Source organism: Crotalus tigris, unplaced genomic scaffold, assembly GCF_016545835.1.
Source record: "Crotalus tigris isolate CLP2741 ecotype Arizona unplaced genomic scaffold, ASM1654583v1 scf7180000018229.695902, whole genome shotgun sequence".
NCBI classification, from domain to species: Eukaryota; Metazoa; Chordata; class Lepidosauria; order Squamata; family Viperidae; genus Crotalus; species Crotalus tigris.
Genome location: NW_024096895.1, coordinates 573,937 through 589,737, shown reverse-complemented (window position 1 = coordinate 589,737; position 15,801 = coordinate 573,937). Strand labels below are relative to the sequence as shown.

The window sequence follows — 15,801 nt, the reverse complement described above, 5'->3', positions numbered from 1 at the left end:
TTTCTTCAACTTACCCACAAATGAAACAGCCTTAAATTATCACTATTATTATAATGCCAGAATAAAATATTTTTTCCCTTCATTATACCAATTTCAAAGTGTGTATAATGTGTAAAATTTTGTCACTTGGGGGCAAGGTTAAGTACCTCTGTTATGGGTTTCACCAGAGGAGTGTTGGGAGTTCCTTATGAATGCTGGCCATTACCCACCTATACCACCTTCTTTTCCAGGATGGCCCTGTCTTTTTGCACATTCCCTTTTACTTAAAATCTACCACCTTCTCTATTTTTAAGCTTCCGACAAGATGGAGTAGAGAAAACCAGACTTACCCTATTTTATCTGAAAAATAGAGGCTCATTTGTGCACTTCCATATTATCAACACTGAAGTTAAGAAAGAGAAGAACAAAGAAAAGCACTTGGGATCAATGAATTGTTTTTTTATGGACAGAACAATTATTTTCTCTTTTTTTAAGAAAAAATTCTTTAAATATATTAAATAATATATCTGGGTGTCTAGATTTGTATACTTCAAAACATTTTCCATGTATATTGATTTGTTCAAATTACATTGCTTGGTGGGATAAATTCAACACTGGGTATTAATCCTTATATTCCTCCAAAGTATATGGAGTTGGCTCTGTATATGATAACAGTTCCTAAGAAACTGTACACATCTTTATTCTTCTTTCTGGAAATTATATATAGTTCCTTCTTTAGAACAATGATAGACTCAGCTACAGGTAGTCCTTGACTTAAAATCCAACATTTAGCAACTTTTGAAGTTACAATAGACATCAAAAAGATACTTACAACTTAAGGTAGATTCAAAGTTTTGATGGTTCCCCCCCCCCCGCCTTCCTGAAATCAAGTGATTGAATTTTGGATGCTCAGCAAACACCCCACATTTATGGCCATTTGCAGTGTTCCATAGTCATTTGACCACAAGTTACAACATTTACTTCCAGTTTCTGACAAAAAACACCCATTGCAAATAATGCGTTTGATGAACAACCATAGCATTTACTTAAGGACAATCAGTTTGACTTTGCTTAATGACCACTGCAAAAGGTTGTAAAATCAAGGGTGGTTACATGATGACCCTTGCATGTAACATGATTGCAGCCATAATTCCAGGCTCAATCACAGTTGTAAGTCGAAGATTACCTGTACAAGTAGTCCTCAACTTGCAACCACATTTGATCCCAGAATCTATGTTGCTAAGTGAGAAATTTGTTAAGTGAGTTTTAACCCATTTTATGATTTTTCTTGCCACATTTGTTAAGTGAATCACTACAGTTGTTAAATTAGTAACGCGGTTGTTAAGTGAATCTGACTCCCTCATTAACTTTGCTTGTCAGAAGGTTGCAAAAGAGGATCACATGACCTTGAGACACTGCAATTGTCATAAATATGAGCCAGTTGTCAAGCACCCGAATATAAACCATGTGACCATGGGGATGCTGAAAAAGTCAGAAGTGTGAAAATTGGTCATAAGTCACTTTTTTCATTATTGTAATTTCAAACAGTCACTAAATGAACTCTTTTAAGTCAAGGACTACCTGTATTAGTACAGATTTGAATCAATGTCAGAATAATGTAAAAAAATGCAAATTAATATTGACTTTAATTGAATCTGGGAATCATTTATGAAAAAGCTTGAAAGCAGTTCCCTTGGATCAGCCTTAAATTGATATTTAATCCATCACGTATGCTTAATGTTTGTTTTGTGAGGTTCTGCAAGTTTTATTCTTAAACTTAAATCTACATTAAAAGACTGAATAACATCTTTTGAAGATTCATCATTCTGATGACACATAGCTCACATATGCATTTTTCCTCAGATCCAAGTGAGGCAGTATTTTATTTGGTTAGTTATGATATCTTGTGTGCAGGAATTTAAGGCAACTAACATAGTGTTCTATCCTTTTTTTTCCTTATGCTGGCAACAACTATAGCAATCTATCTCACAAAGAGATAGATTGGACTGTGAGTGACAAGCCTAAAAACCAATCATTGGCTTTCCTTCTGGGGTGTGAATTAAAATTTGAAATTCTGCAATGCTACTCCAGTTAAACTTAACAGTTTAATACAATAGCTTGATAGGCCCTTGATTATACTAAGGGATGTGATGACAGACAAAAAAGTGAAACTTGAATCAGACAAGATGGAAACGCTATTATTGGACATATCATCTGGGGAAATGATAGCATTCAACATACTTTCAGTTTAAGTTCATTGTTTTGGGATTGCTTCTAGATCCATTTAAATTATTAGAAATATAAGTGTTTTCCATGGCACAAAATCAACATTTCCGTATGGCACTGAGTATGGATATTTGACAGGTTCATCGATATCCCAGGATAGTACATCAAACATTGTTCCCCAAAAAATCATTACACTGGTTTTATAGATTTTTACAGTACTAAAATTTAAGCAATCACTTAATCCATATAACAGTTCCCTGCAGATAGGTTATTTCAGAGAAATACTTGTATGTTTCTTATCCAGAAATTTGGCTTACAGGGCTTATTCTGCTACACTTAGAAGGAAATGGAAATAATTGCTGCCATTATTTTTCCACTAACCTGTAATTATTTATTAAACTCAAACTTATATGTGGGACCCCTTTCTCTACTTGTTTCTGTGTGGTGTACTAGATCAGGCAAGGTAGGCTCATTTATTAAACAGTACCATGCAGACCCAGGAAGTGTTTGCCCTTCGGAATCTCATGCCCCTTGGAGGTTTTTTTCCCCTGACCCCCCTGGCATTTTGCAAATCCTTCAACAACTGTATGTCCCCTGGGAATGGCCCTATAGGTTAGGTGAGCCTCCATGACTACGACTAAGTTATTCTGTTAGTTTGTAATTTTGTGTTCACCTACAGTCACAACTGAAATATGGGCACCTTAAATCTTGTGGAAAAATAAAGCCTTAAAAAATATAAGGACTTTTACGAAATTCCATGGGTGAAAGAGAGATCTTTATTTTTGCTCAAAAAGGTTCAGAAGTGATTTAACAATTAGCAAATTTCTGAACAAGGGGGAGGGTCTGAACTAAAGCTTTATAGGTTTTTTTTCCTCAGGAACAAAGGAAGCATAGATGGAATCTTACATTGTATATGGAATCTACTTTGTGTAACATTCAGATAGTTTCTCACACGTTAGCTCCATTTCTCATGGGAATATAATGAAGGCAGTTTTTACTTTTATACAATGTTTCTAAATATGCATTAGGTCATTCACATACTGTTAATACAGCTTTTGCTAACACAGCTTTCTTTTCAGAGATTATGCAGACACATGATTTTTGCTTTTAGTGATTTTTCATTATTATTATTATTATTATTATTATACTTTATTCTTCTTTATTCTATGTTATTCTATTTCTTTCCCACATTAATATAAATTAATATTATAAACAAAATGTTATCTTGATAGAGTTACTGTGTTAATATTGTTTTTCATTTTCTATTTGTCTTGGCCCAGATAGGATTTCAGAGGTTTTAACAGAAGCACAAAATGAGGCAAGCAGAAATCAGATAATGGCAAATAACTTCAAAAATCTTGCCAAGAAAGCTGCAGTGACTTGTCCAGGCAGCCTCCAGGAGTCAATACTAACCTGAAGGTACAAAAAAAGAGCAGTTTTCTTTTATTGAGCTTGTTTCTATCAACTTGCTTTGGGATATGAAAAGGGCAGCAAGTGTATTTATGAATGCCAAGGACATACTTTCAAATACTTTTCAGGCTGCCTTAAATTTCAAAATAATTTAACTGCAGTGATAGATATTTTGTGGGAATTAGGGATTTGCTTCTCTGCTTCAGGTAACAAATAACTGGCTTTTCATGTAAGATTGTAGCTTGAATTTTTAGTTGCTAGCTGGCTGGAATACTTACATCTGCAGATAGCATAGGTTTGAACGTCCATATTGTTAAATGCCCTCATCAGTGGTGTATTGAATCTTATAGTTATAACTACTGTTTTACAGATGTGGGTCACCTATCATTAGTGATGTAATGGTTAGCCATAAATGACATTTATTATAACAGTGTTTTAAAACTGTTCGTGTGTATTTTGTACCGTTGTCATAACCATCCAGTGGAGCTCAGGATTTCCCAGTTGCTGCTCTCTCGATGTGTTCGATTTCCAACTTCCCCAATGCCCCCTCTAACGAAATTCCATTCATAGGGCACCGGACTGGAGAAACTGGCATAGCATAAGCGAAACTGCAGTGAAACGTGTCTTTTACAAGGTTCTCTGAATCTTGGCTGACTTGAGGTTTAAGAAAACGTCGGTTGCTGGGTGGAGCTGCTTCCTCTCGATTAATTGAATAGCAATGACCGGAGGGGCTCGATTTTTTCTGAAAAGGTTTTAATAGAAGAGCTCTCGTGCGAGCCTCCCGTGACGTCACCCGATTCGCCCCCGCCCGGAGACCAGCCGCCCGCCTGTAGAATTCGGAAGGAAAACAACCGTTGACACACGAGCAATTGCTTATCTCCTTCGCTATTAAGTTAGAAGGCGGACTCTCGGCAACCGTTACTTCCCCATGTGTGACGCACGCCGCGTCTTCATTGGGGCAGCGTTCGAAAGGTTCGGCTGCAATTGGAGAAAGCAGGATGGAGAGGCGGGCTTTCGGAAGAGAACGTTGTGGCAAGCTCTGGAAGATTCCTCCGCCCGCCATATAAACTTGGAAGGGGAAGCGCCTTCTAAATTACAGCTCGAGTAGACTAGCGAGCGGGGTAGGTGGCCGTCTGCTGAGGGTGTTGTGAACGGCGATGGGGAAAGATTATTATCGTATTCTGGGCCTGGCCCGCGGAGCTAGCGAAGATGACATTAAGAAGGCGTATCGCAAGCAGGCGCTGCGCTACCATCCTGACAAGAATAAGGACCCTGGAGCTGAGGAGCGATTCAAAGAAATCGCCGAGGCGTACGACGTGTTGAGCGATCCGAAAAAGCGCGAGATTTTCGACAAGTTCGGCGAGGAAGGTGCGTGCCGAGAGCCGGGCCGAGGAGTGGGGAGTAGGCGGGAGGAGAAATCGAGTCTGCAATAAATTGGGGGGTGGGGGGAGTCTAGGACATGTAGTCGCTCATCCCAAGTTTTTTTTGGGGGGGGGGATCTAATTGATTTAGAATTGGGCTGTCTTTTTAGACTAGCGAAATTGTCTTAGCGTACTGTCTTTGGTGTATTCTCTGAGAGGAAAATTGAAATCGCCTGGCTCGCAGTGTAAATCGCAGGACGCAAGGAAAAAAATTACTGGTTGGTGGGCCAGGAAAGCAGAATTAAATCCCCCCGTTGAAATTTTTTTTCTCCCGGAAGCGAATGAAATTAGAAAGTGAAACTTTAAAATGAAACAGCTGTATTCGGGCAGGAGACTTGAATAAATGTTTTCAACTTTGAAATATTTTATCTTTAAAATTTGCTTAAGCTAAAGAGTCTCCTCCCTCCTTCGGCTGTAGTTTCTCTGACATTAAAAATTTCTACTCAGCTGTTTCCCTTGATTACTAATAATCTTGTCCTCACCCTGAAAGAAAGCTGCTAACTTTCCAGTTTGCTATTATAATATAATCTAGCGTTTAGCTCCTATTGATAAATACTCTTCTCCCAGCGGCTGTGGAGAAGAGTATTTATTAACCATGTTGGGACTAATTTCCCAAGGAAGGGGGAAGGAGGGCAAAAAGTGAAGAACAAGAAAACAAGTTATTTTATTCTACTTCTGGAAACTGGCCAGATGAGTTGCCATCTTTGAATTGTTCTGATTGTATTAAGGTCACTCCTCAAAAATCCACCATTACTTTACAGGTTCTTCCTGTCTAGGAAGCTTACTTGAGCCAGGTGGAAATGTTTTGTGTAGAAAAGTAAAAAATAATATAATAAGTTGCAGAATTTCTCCTGTTTCTAATGATTTTATTGACACTAATAAAGATTGCTAAGTGTATACTTTCTGTCAACTTTCTACGTTGTGGCATGTATATTTTAAAGAACATCATTGCATCTCTAGCATTTATAAAACAGCATTTAAAACGGACACTCCTCCTATACAATTTGTACAGATTTGAGATAGCTTTTCAATACTGGCTTCTATTGTCTTGCTTACTTACATTCATAGTAAATGCTCAGCAATTTTCCTCTGAAGAATTGGTAAAATATGTATTCACCGCATATATTTGGGTTGCATGACAAGCTGTCTAAGATAGGTGGAGCCTTTCCTGCAGTCTTCTAGTAGTAGCTAGAAAATTCTAGCATATTCTTATGCTAGTGACCTTTCCAATATTTTATTTGTGCTGAATTTTTTTTCATAATTCTTAAAAGATACCTATTGTTTTATGCAGGTGAAGTAAAAATGAACAATAATTTGTGTTATATCTACAATAACATTCAGTTCAGGAGAGTGTTAGACTGAAAAACTGAAAAGGTTTTTTGCTGATGTTATATAGTTGAATCATGAACATGGTGAAAAAGGGAATTGTGAGAGAAAAATGGAGGTGAAAATTTGAGGCATTTCTAAGATTAGCCCTATTTGACATTCTCAAAATAAAAATACTAAAAATAAACTTTGAAATGGAGCACATATTGCAACATGAGACATCAGACATGAGTATTACTGGATGAAGTGTATTTTTATGTTTTCTATATTTCAGGATTAAAAGGTGGTGGTCCCAGTTGTAGTGGAGGAGGTCCTAATGGTACTTCATTCACTTACACTTTCCATGGAGATCCTCATGCCATGTTTGCAGAGTTCTTCGGTGGACGGAATCCTTTTGATACCTTTTTTGTTCAGCGGAATGGGGATGAGGACATGGATGTTGATGATCCTTTTTCAACTTTTCAAAACTTTGGCAATATTGGTTTTACTCGTGGTCGTGGAGGACATGAAAACATCCGCAAGAAACAAGATCCTCCAATCATCCATGAATTGAGGGTGTCCTTGGAGGAAATTTACACAGGTTGCACCAAGAAAATGAAAATTTCACACAAGCGTCTCAATCCAGATGGGAAAAGCACACGTAGTGAGGATAAGATTTTAACAATAGAAGTAAAACGAGGGTGGAAAGAAGGAACCAAGATCACATTCCCCAAAGAAGGAGACCAAACACCAACCAACATTCCAGCTGATATTGTTTTTGTTCTAAAGGACAAGCCACACAACACTTTTAAAAGAGATGGGTCTGACATTGTATACCCAGCTAAGATCAGCCTCCGTGAGGTAAGTTAAAAAGCTAGATTTGTCATTTGAAAGATGAACTAGGTAATAAAATGTCTGAATTACTGCATATTGAAATAGATTAATGTTTAATTTGGATAATCCATATATAACTGTAACTTTAAATAGCCCCTAAGAGTATATACTCTCAAGACACTGGCAGCGTTATGGAACACATGCTGGAAGCGTGCTTCATATTGCTGTAGTAGCTTGAACAGGAACAATATTAAAGTATATTGGTATACATGTGGCATTCAGGTCTTTTTGGCATTTTCTCTTATCATGAAATCTAATTGAAGCCATTGTCAAATGAATGAAAATGACACGTTCCCTAGTTTTTCTCATTTATAAAATATGTACTGATTTATGTGGTTTATTTTTATATACAGGCTTTGTGTGGCTGCACTGTGAATACACCAACATTAGATGGTAGAACCATACCAATGATATTCAAAGATGTTATTAAACCTGGCATGAAGCGAAGAATTCCTGGAGAAGGCCTTCCATTTCCCAAGAATCTAAATCAGCGAGGAGATCTTATTATTGAATTTGAAGTAAGATTCCCAGACAGAATTCCACAGTCTTCCAAAAGCGTCCTAGAACAGATCTTGCCAATATAATAAGACTGGCACCAATTGGACTGCACTACCTCTAATATGGAGGATTACAGACTGGAATCAAGATTTCAGGGTCTGTTTTGGCAGTGGACATGAGAGTAACTTTATGTTACAAAATGTTTCAAAGAATCCATTGAAAAAAGAGCATTGCACTGCTAACTGACTTTAGACCCAGATTGCCTTTGCTCATAGCATTTATAACCGGGAACATTTGCTGAAAGAAACAGGAAAACATCTCAAAAATTTGAATCTGAGTATGGCAACCAGTCATGATTTCTGCTTCATCTATTTGACAAGCCCTAGTCAGACCATGCCCATGCAGATTCTCCTTAGAAAAAAATGAGACTAAAATCTAAACTGGACTTCAGAAGTAAACATCTTCAATCTCTTGTCTATGTTGTATTGTGTTGTCTTTGTCTTTTACATTATTTCCTGAAGGGGGATAGGCTATTTTTAGTAAGTGTTCAGATTTCCAGCTTCCTTGATATTCCTATGGTACTCTTTAAATAGTACCAAATGCTGACATTCTGGAAAGAAGTTGTTCATATAGCCATAAAAATTTGCCTCTTTCAGAAAGTTGAATAGGGCTTTTTCTAATACCAGGCAGCTCTTGAATGCATGCAAAAAAATTACAGGAAACCATCTGATTTACAGACTTGCCAGAGAATTTTTTTCTATACAGACATATTTATATGTCCTGCTGGAGGACTTAGTCTAAAAGAACTGAATGTATCAAGTCTGTCAAATTTACAATTGAAATTTTTAATAAAAAGACTTTGGAGTCTTGCTTATTGATATCTATGCTTAAAATATTTGTTTTGCAGTTTTGCTCCTATGATTATTAAAAATTTGATAAATGCCTAATTAAATCTGATGATTGCTGCAAATTGACAAAATAGCAGATACTTAAAACTACACATGAATTGTCACTTTTCTGTCATGGGAAAAAGACATTGTGTAATTCTAAACTTTTTTTTTAAGAAAATTATTAAAAACCATTTGTTTTCTTCAGATTGAATCAATGATAAAGATAAATAATCTTTACTGTAATTAGAATATAGTTGTAGCTATCCAATGAAGAATACAGATTTTGTGCTGCCAAGTATTTTGAACAGAAATTCCACCAGGCTCTTTGATTCTTCAGGAGGATTATTGCAGAAAAGTAATAGAGATGGTTAAGAAATCTAGTCAATTCTTCCAAAAATGTATATTGTTTCATATCTCCAATTAGATTATTGGTAATTTAACACTTGACTGGTTTGGGGAAAGGACACATTGTCATTCACAGACAGTTAACATTCTAATGCTAATACTAAAAGTACACACTCCTTGTTTGTAAGGATTTAATAAATATAAATTCCAAAGTGTCATATATTTGGTATCCGTATCAAAGTAAAACCTTGTGCCTCTTCTTTAAGGTGGTATACATGCTTTATATAACAAGGACTTTTTGGTATTTAATTGGTTTAATGACAGATTCTTGCTTTGAGAGAAATTAACAAACAAATGTATGTTGGTCTTCTAGCTGTATGTACAGCTAGGTGCAGCAACAATACTTCATCATACAAGTTGATGAATCATACAAATTGGTGAAGTGCCAGTGTGTATGACATCCTCCTATTTAAGTATGTACCATGGAAACTGGGTGGAGGAGACTTGTGAAATATATTTCTCATAGCTTGGGGTGGGCCATAATATTATTGTTGATAATATAACAATAGCCAGCTTTGCCTAGTGGTTAAGGCACCCTGCTAAAAAGGGGGAGACCATGAATTATGGTGCCACCTTAGCCATGAAAATTGATCTTTGGCCAGTCACTGTCTCTTGGTCCAACTCACCTCCCAGGGTAGTGATTGTGGGAAAAATAAGAAGATATGTTGGATATGTTTGCCGCCTTGACTTGTTTGTAAAAATAATAAAGGGATACAAACTAGATAAATAAAATACAAATTTTAAAAAAACCCAAGTGTGCAAATGGCAATCATCTGACCACAGGACACTAAAATCATCACAAGTGCAACTAGCCATTAAATTACTTTTTCAGCACTATCATAGCTTTAATTGCTAAACAGGGTGGTGGTGAAGCTAGATTACCTATAGCAGACATGTCAAACTCACAACATCACTTGATGTCGCGCAATGTATTGGGAGTTTTTTTCCCATTGCCGGCAATGGGGTGGGTGTGGTTCCCCGTTGACGCGTCCGGCCCATGGGCCGGCATTTTGACACCCCTGACATAGTAACTTATCTAAAATATGTCAGCTGTTTATTTGTGGGTGTACAATATTTCATATCATCCTGTAAACAGGTCCTACCCAAGTCTTCTGCTATGCCTGACTCTTCAGTGAGATACTGAACTCTCCAATTTGAATTTGACTCCAGGTGACTGCCCAGATCATGTAGTTGCTTAGCAACAGGGAATGATTTCCCACTGACGTGTTTTTTGTTTGTTTTTTGGTCTAGCTTACAGACATATGGTTTCCTGGTGGTTTTTTCTCAAAGTATAAACCAAGTCTAATCGTTAATTTTGTAAAGGTCACTATATTTTGCCCAATAGCTTTTGTTTAGACTAGAAACTGAGCTATAGTAAGGAAGTTTTCTAGCTATTATTTTACACTTACTGGTATTTAGGATATAACTGTCAAAGAACTTGAAGCTTGTGTTAAATATATCTATAAATGGTGGCGTCAAGAACATTTCAGCTACATGTATAGACTTGTTTTTATGTTGAATGTATATGGTATGCACACAGAAGCTGAAGTACTGAATTACACTGTTGATTTTACTGTATGTACAATGACCAGACATGACAGCTATGCACAAAAAATACTTTGCGTGTGAGTTATCATTACAAGAAACATTCTCAATGAAAAAGGGATAAAAGACTTAAGTAGAATTAAAGTTCTGAAATCAAAGCTGTACAAAATAACAGGTTCCAACAAGTTTTTAGGCTAACTCCAACTCATTTCTAGTACAGTATATGTGCAATTTATTTATTATTCTGCTTCCTAAGCAATCTCAGAAGTAGTTAAGGTTATCATTACTTACTAGCCAAAACATCCTGCCCAATTCAAAGTCCTGGTAGAATATTAAATTTCCTGGATATCGGGTTACTGGGTCACTATTTTTATGTTTCTGTGCTTGGCTACTAAAACCATCTGAAATCTCTCCGTCTATCAAGTTTAAAAAATGGCTACTAGATAGAGCTTTTCAATGGTACTTACAGGGTTTTTTTGTCCCTTTAGAGCAGCGGTTCTCAACCTGTGGGTCGCGACCCCATTTGGGGTCGAACAACCATTTCACGGGGGTCGCCAAACAACGCGATCCGCCATTTTTTCCGCCATTTTTTCCCCCTTTTCCTTAGCTGTGCTACTCCCTCTTGAACAGAGTCTAATTCTACTGGCTTTCAAAAGCCAATAGGAATTGTCCAGGGCTGTCCCTGCTGAGCCCGCCAAAAGCCCCAGTCTGCAAACGGTGCTGCAACGGGAACAGTCTGCAGAGCTTCCCTCCCTGTTGAGCAACTAAAAAGTAAGTAAAAGAGGGCTGGGGGTGGGAGGCCGGTGAGTGCAGGGAAGGTTGCTGGCGCGCGTGGGGCCCGGCAGGTGCCTTACCTGCCTTGGGCTGGGCCAGCTGGTGGCCGCCGGTGGTCGTCCTGCGCTGCTGCAGCCGCCTGGGAGCGTCTGGGCCTGCCTGCCGCCGCCCCTTGCCGGCTATGCCTCAGCTGGCGCAGGGGGCGGCACCGCGCATGTGTGCCGCACCGTGCATGCACGCCACGCAGGGGGCGGCACCGTGCATGCGCGCTGCGCCGCGCATGCGTGCCGCGTGCTTATGACCGGGGTCGCCGGTATAAAAAGGTTGAGAACCACTGCTTTAGAGAGACTTACTAGCAGTTCAGGCCCAATGAGAAGATTCATTTTTCCAAGCTTTTTAGCATCTAAATATTATTTAAAATATTAGTTTTCTGTTACTCACTTTTAGATGTAAAATTGTATTTTTATAGTGTGATTCTTTTTGTACTTGCAAAATTAAGTAAATAGTTTGCTGTGTTACGATGCAGTAAAGCATTTAAGCAAACAACTCAATGCCCCTGGCTTACTTATGGAAAAGAATGCAGCAATAGGTGATAATTATCAGTGTTTAATGTTACACATAGTCCTTGACTTAAGACCACAGTTGAGCCCAAAATGTCTATTGCCAGATAAGGCAGTTGTTGCGAGTTTTGCCCTATTTTATGACCTTTTTGCCACAATTGTTAAGTGAATCATTGCAGTTGTTAAGTGATCAAGATAGACTTAGTCTTCCATCCTTCCAAGGTCAGTAAAATGACCCAGATTGTTGGGGGCAATAGGCTGACTCTGTAAACCACTTAGGGCTGTGAAGCGGTATATAAGTCTTAGTGCTAGTGCTATCCTGAGGTTAAGCAAATTTGGATTTCCCATTAACTGCATGTCAGAAGTCAGCTGGGAAGGTTACAAATGTTGATCACATGTTCCTGGGTATGTGCAACTGTCATAAATAGATGCCAGTTGCCAAATGCCTGAATTTTGATCACATGACCATGAAGATGCTGAAAAAGGTCATAAGTGAAAAATGATCATAAGTCATTTTTTTCAATACCATTGTAACTTCAAACAGTAAGTTGTAAGTTCAGGACTACCTGTATCCAGTATTGATATAAACAGGTTGGTATAAAATCTTATGTCTCTGTATAGTAGAAAGGCAAGGATTAATCCAAAATGTAACCTACTACATGAAGTAGAGCAATAGCAATATAGATATCTAGATGTATATTTTCCCCATTTTTCCCATTAGCTATATTCTAATTTTCATGAATTTAAAGCAACTATTGTTTCTGTAGGTTTATAAGTCTAGATTATGTTTTAACACTGTTTCAAAATTTGTTCCATTTAGAGCAAGCTAAAACCTTAAATGTGGAAATTTCAGTGTTGCATTCAATTCACTTTAAATAAAAATGACTGATTTCTTTTATACACACACATACACACGCACACCACTGAATATGAATATTTAGGCACTCAATCACATGGTGTGTTTCAATTGACCCCAAAGTAAACCAAACTAGGAATAATCTTTACATGGTACAAAGTTGCGCATGACATATTTCCGCAATTTTTAATGCATACTTATTAACATGCCATTGTTTATAGATTTAAAAACGGAATATGGCAGATGCAAAGATTTGTACATCCTCTCTACCAATTTTTTTTTTTTTTTGGTGGCATTTCCTTTGCTTGGAACAACAGCTTCCAAACATTTCCCGTAGTCATGTTAAATCTTGTTTTATTTATTTGAGAACTTTGAGATCAAAGCACATTTGTGCTAGAAATGCAAATGGCCAGGTCTGTGAAACAGAACCCAGATTCAATGGCTTCCCCATTGACTTTGCTTGTGAGATGCCAAGAGAAGAGGTTGCAAATGATGATCGCATGACCACAGGGTGCTGCAACCGTTGTAAGTGCAACTTGGTTGTCAAGTGCCCAAATTGCAATTATGTGATGTGGTATTGCAACAACTGGAACTTCAAGGACCGGGAACTTCAAGGACCAGAAGTATCATTTATTCAGTGCTGTCTCAACATTGATGGTTGCTGTATGGGTGGTTGTTAATCAAGAACTATCTGTACCTCCATAATGGAATAAAAATAAGAGCAAAGCTCATGATGTTGGAACAAATGCCATCTCTCTCTAGCCAAATTCCCATCTGTGAACAAATGTTGCTCTCAAACCAATTTCACTCTTCACCTTACCCTAGTTTATCAAATATGAATTTAAGAAAAGAGGCTGAGAGATACACGGTATATCCTGAAATTCTTGGGAAAAAAGAATAGAAATTTCATTAAAACTATATTGTTAAGGAACCTATTCCCAGGACAGTGTTCCTACGCTTGCAAGTCCATCCTAATCTCAGGTGCAGTTGACCAGGTCCATACATGAAGGTTCAATTAAATTAATTTGTTAATAAAAGTCTATGCACAGGAATCTTCTCAACTCACTGTGGATAGCTGCTTAGAGTTAGTTAAAGGTCAATAGAACTCGAGGGGAATTAGTTCTCTTGTGGCTATGTAGGGATTCTAGACCAGGGCTTTTCAACCTTTTCACCAATTGTACCACATTTAGAATATGGCAATATTCAAGTACCACCAGTTGCCTAGCAAGGTGTCAAAAACTTGACCAAAAAAAGGGAAAAAAGTGATAAAAGTACAGGTAGTCTTCACCCCCTTTATATCCTCTCTTCTCTCACTCCCTTTAATATCCTCTCTTCTCTCACTCCCTTTAATATCCTCTCTTCTCTCACCCCCTTTAATATCCTCTCTTCTCTCACCCCCTTTTATATCCTCTCTCAGGAGGACCCAGGCAATGTGTCGCACAGCTCCAGCTGAATCTCCACCTGAAGACTGTGTGAGGCTGCCTGCCCCCCTGAAGGCCACCGCCAATCAGCTGGAGCTGCGCGTTTTGATCCTGGGCTCTCAGTAGGACCCAGGCAATGCCTTGTGCAGTTCCAGCTGACTTTCCCACAAACCTGTGCGCCACTGCTGCCACTTCACCTCATCCACTTTTACACTTTTTTTTACAGTGCTGTTCAATCCATCATATGCGTACCACCTGTCAGGTGCCAACGTACCACTAGTGGTATGCGTATGCGTATGCAGTTGAAAAGCCCTGTTCTAGACTGATTCCCCCTTTTTGCTCCACCTTCTGGTTCTGCTATCCCTTCTCCTATACCTATGCAGGTTTAAAAGATAAATTGATTTCATTGGTTTTTCTTTTCCCTCCCCAAATCTAGTACTAATTGGGACTTTGACATATGTCCATTTTTCAAGGTAGACCAGAGTAGAAAGCCGAATTTCGTCATATATGTTAGTACTAATTTTGTTTTAAAAAATTAGAACATAGAAATTTGCAACTCTGAATACACTTTCCTTCCCCCCCCCCCTCCCCATATCTTCATAAGAACTTGGGAGGGACATTTCCCAGATGCTTTCTCAAATTACAAGTACAGTACATTCCTGCCCAGGACTCAGATTTCTTACACCTGATTGTTGTCTTGGTTGCAGCTTTCTCCTGTTCTTCAATGTTATTCCTTCTGTCCGTTACACATATATATTACTTCATTTAAAGCCTTCTTATGCTACTCTTCGGTTCAATAAAGTTGCCCAGTAATAAGAATGAGGTGCTCAAAGCCAGGTCCTGACGGATGTGGAAAACTTTGGTTATAAATATTTGGTTATCCTCAGACCTTGAGTTAAACTGGGTGATGAACCCTTGTATGTAGTATTCTGCTTGTTAAATGACTGCTATTTTTTCCGGAGTTTTTATGTTTGTCTTGTTTTTATAATTTTCTCCTATTTTGTAAGCTGTCCAGAGTCCTAGCAGATGGGGTGGCCTATGTATTAAATAAAAAAAAAGGTAGAGTGAAATGTGTGATGCTTCCTATTTTATGCTCTGCTTCACGAGCGATCCTAAAAACCCAGCTTCACAAGCCAAATCTGGCTCCACCGAAAATGAAATTAAATCGCTGCATCTGCTCCACTTTCCTGTTCCTCCACTGCCCGCCCGACAAGCAGCAGGTACAGACAAGGCGTCCTCCCTTGGCTACCTGGTTTTCTCCGGCTCGCCCTTCTGCTTTGTCATTAATACTCTGTGACTGTAGCGGCCGAATTGGCCAGTAGAAGTCTACGCAACCACAAACGCCAACTGGGCGTTGTGGTGATGTTTCCTAGGGAGACATTACCCCTATGATTTTCCTAGATGGTACTTTCCGTTGTCCCCTTTTCCAAGGTGGTACATCCCTTCCTTTATTCCACGCCTTAATCCGCTCCATTCACAGCACCTTGACGAGGGGAGGGAGGAGGAGGCTGGAGGAGGGAAGTTGCCATAAAGCCCAGGAATGTTCCGGGCTCCAGAGAGCCAAGCTCGGTGATTAGCCAGGAAAAATGCGATGTGCTCCTCAATTGGTTGGGAGGC

At 38.6% G+C, this 15,801-nt stretch overlaps 1 protein-coding gene across 1 annotated transcript in view; it reads left to right on the top strand.

Annotated features, from left to right (window-relative positions):
* Positions 1–9,203, top strand: part of DNAJB1 (DnaJ heat shock protein family (Hsp40) member B1) — a 30,237-nt gene extending 21,034 nt beyond the window's left edge. Inside the window, exons 3-6 of the mRNA XM_039349195.1 lie at positions 3,486–3,624; positions 4,186–4,983; positions 6,637–7,202; positions 7,589–9,203. Of these exons, the coding sequence (XP_039205129.1) occupies positions 4,773–4,983; positions 6,637–7,202; positions 7,589–7,819 (1,008 nt within the window). The 5' untranslated portion in view covers positions 3,486–3,624; positions 4,186–4,772 and the 3' untranslated portion in view covers positions 7,820–9,203. The remainder of the gene's footprint in view (positions 1–3,485; positions 3,625–4,185; positions 4,984–6,636; positions 7,203–7,588) is intronic.
* The last annotated feature ends 6,598 nt before the right edge of the window (positions 9,204–15,801 follow it).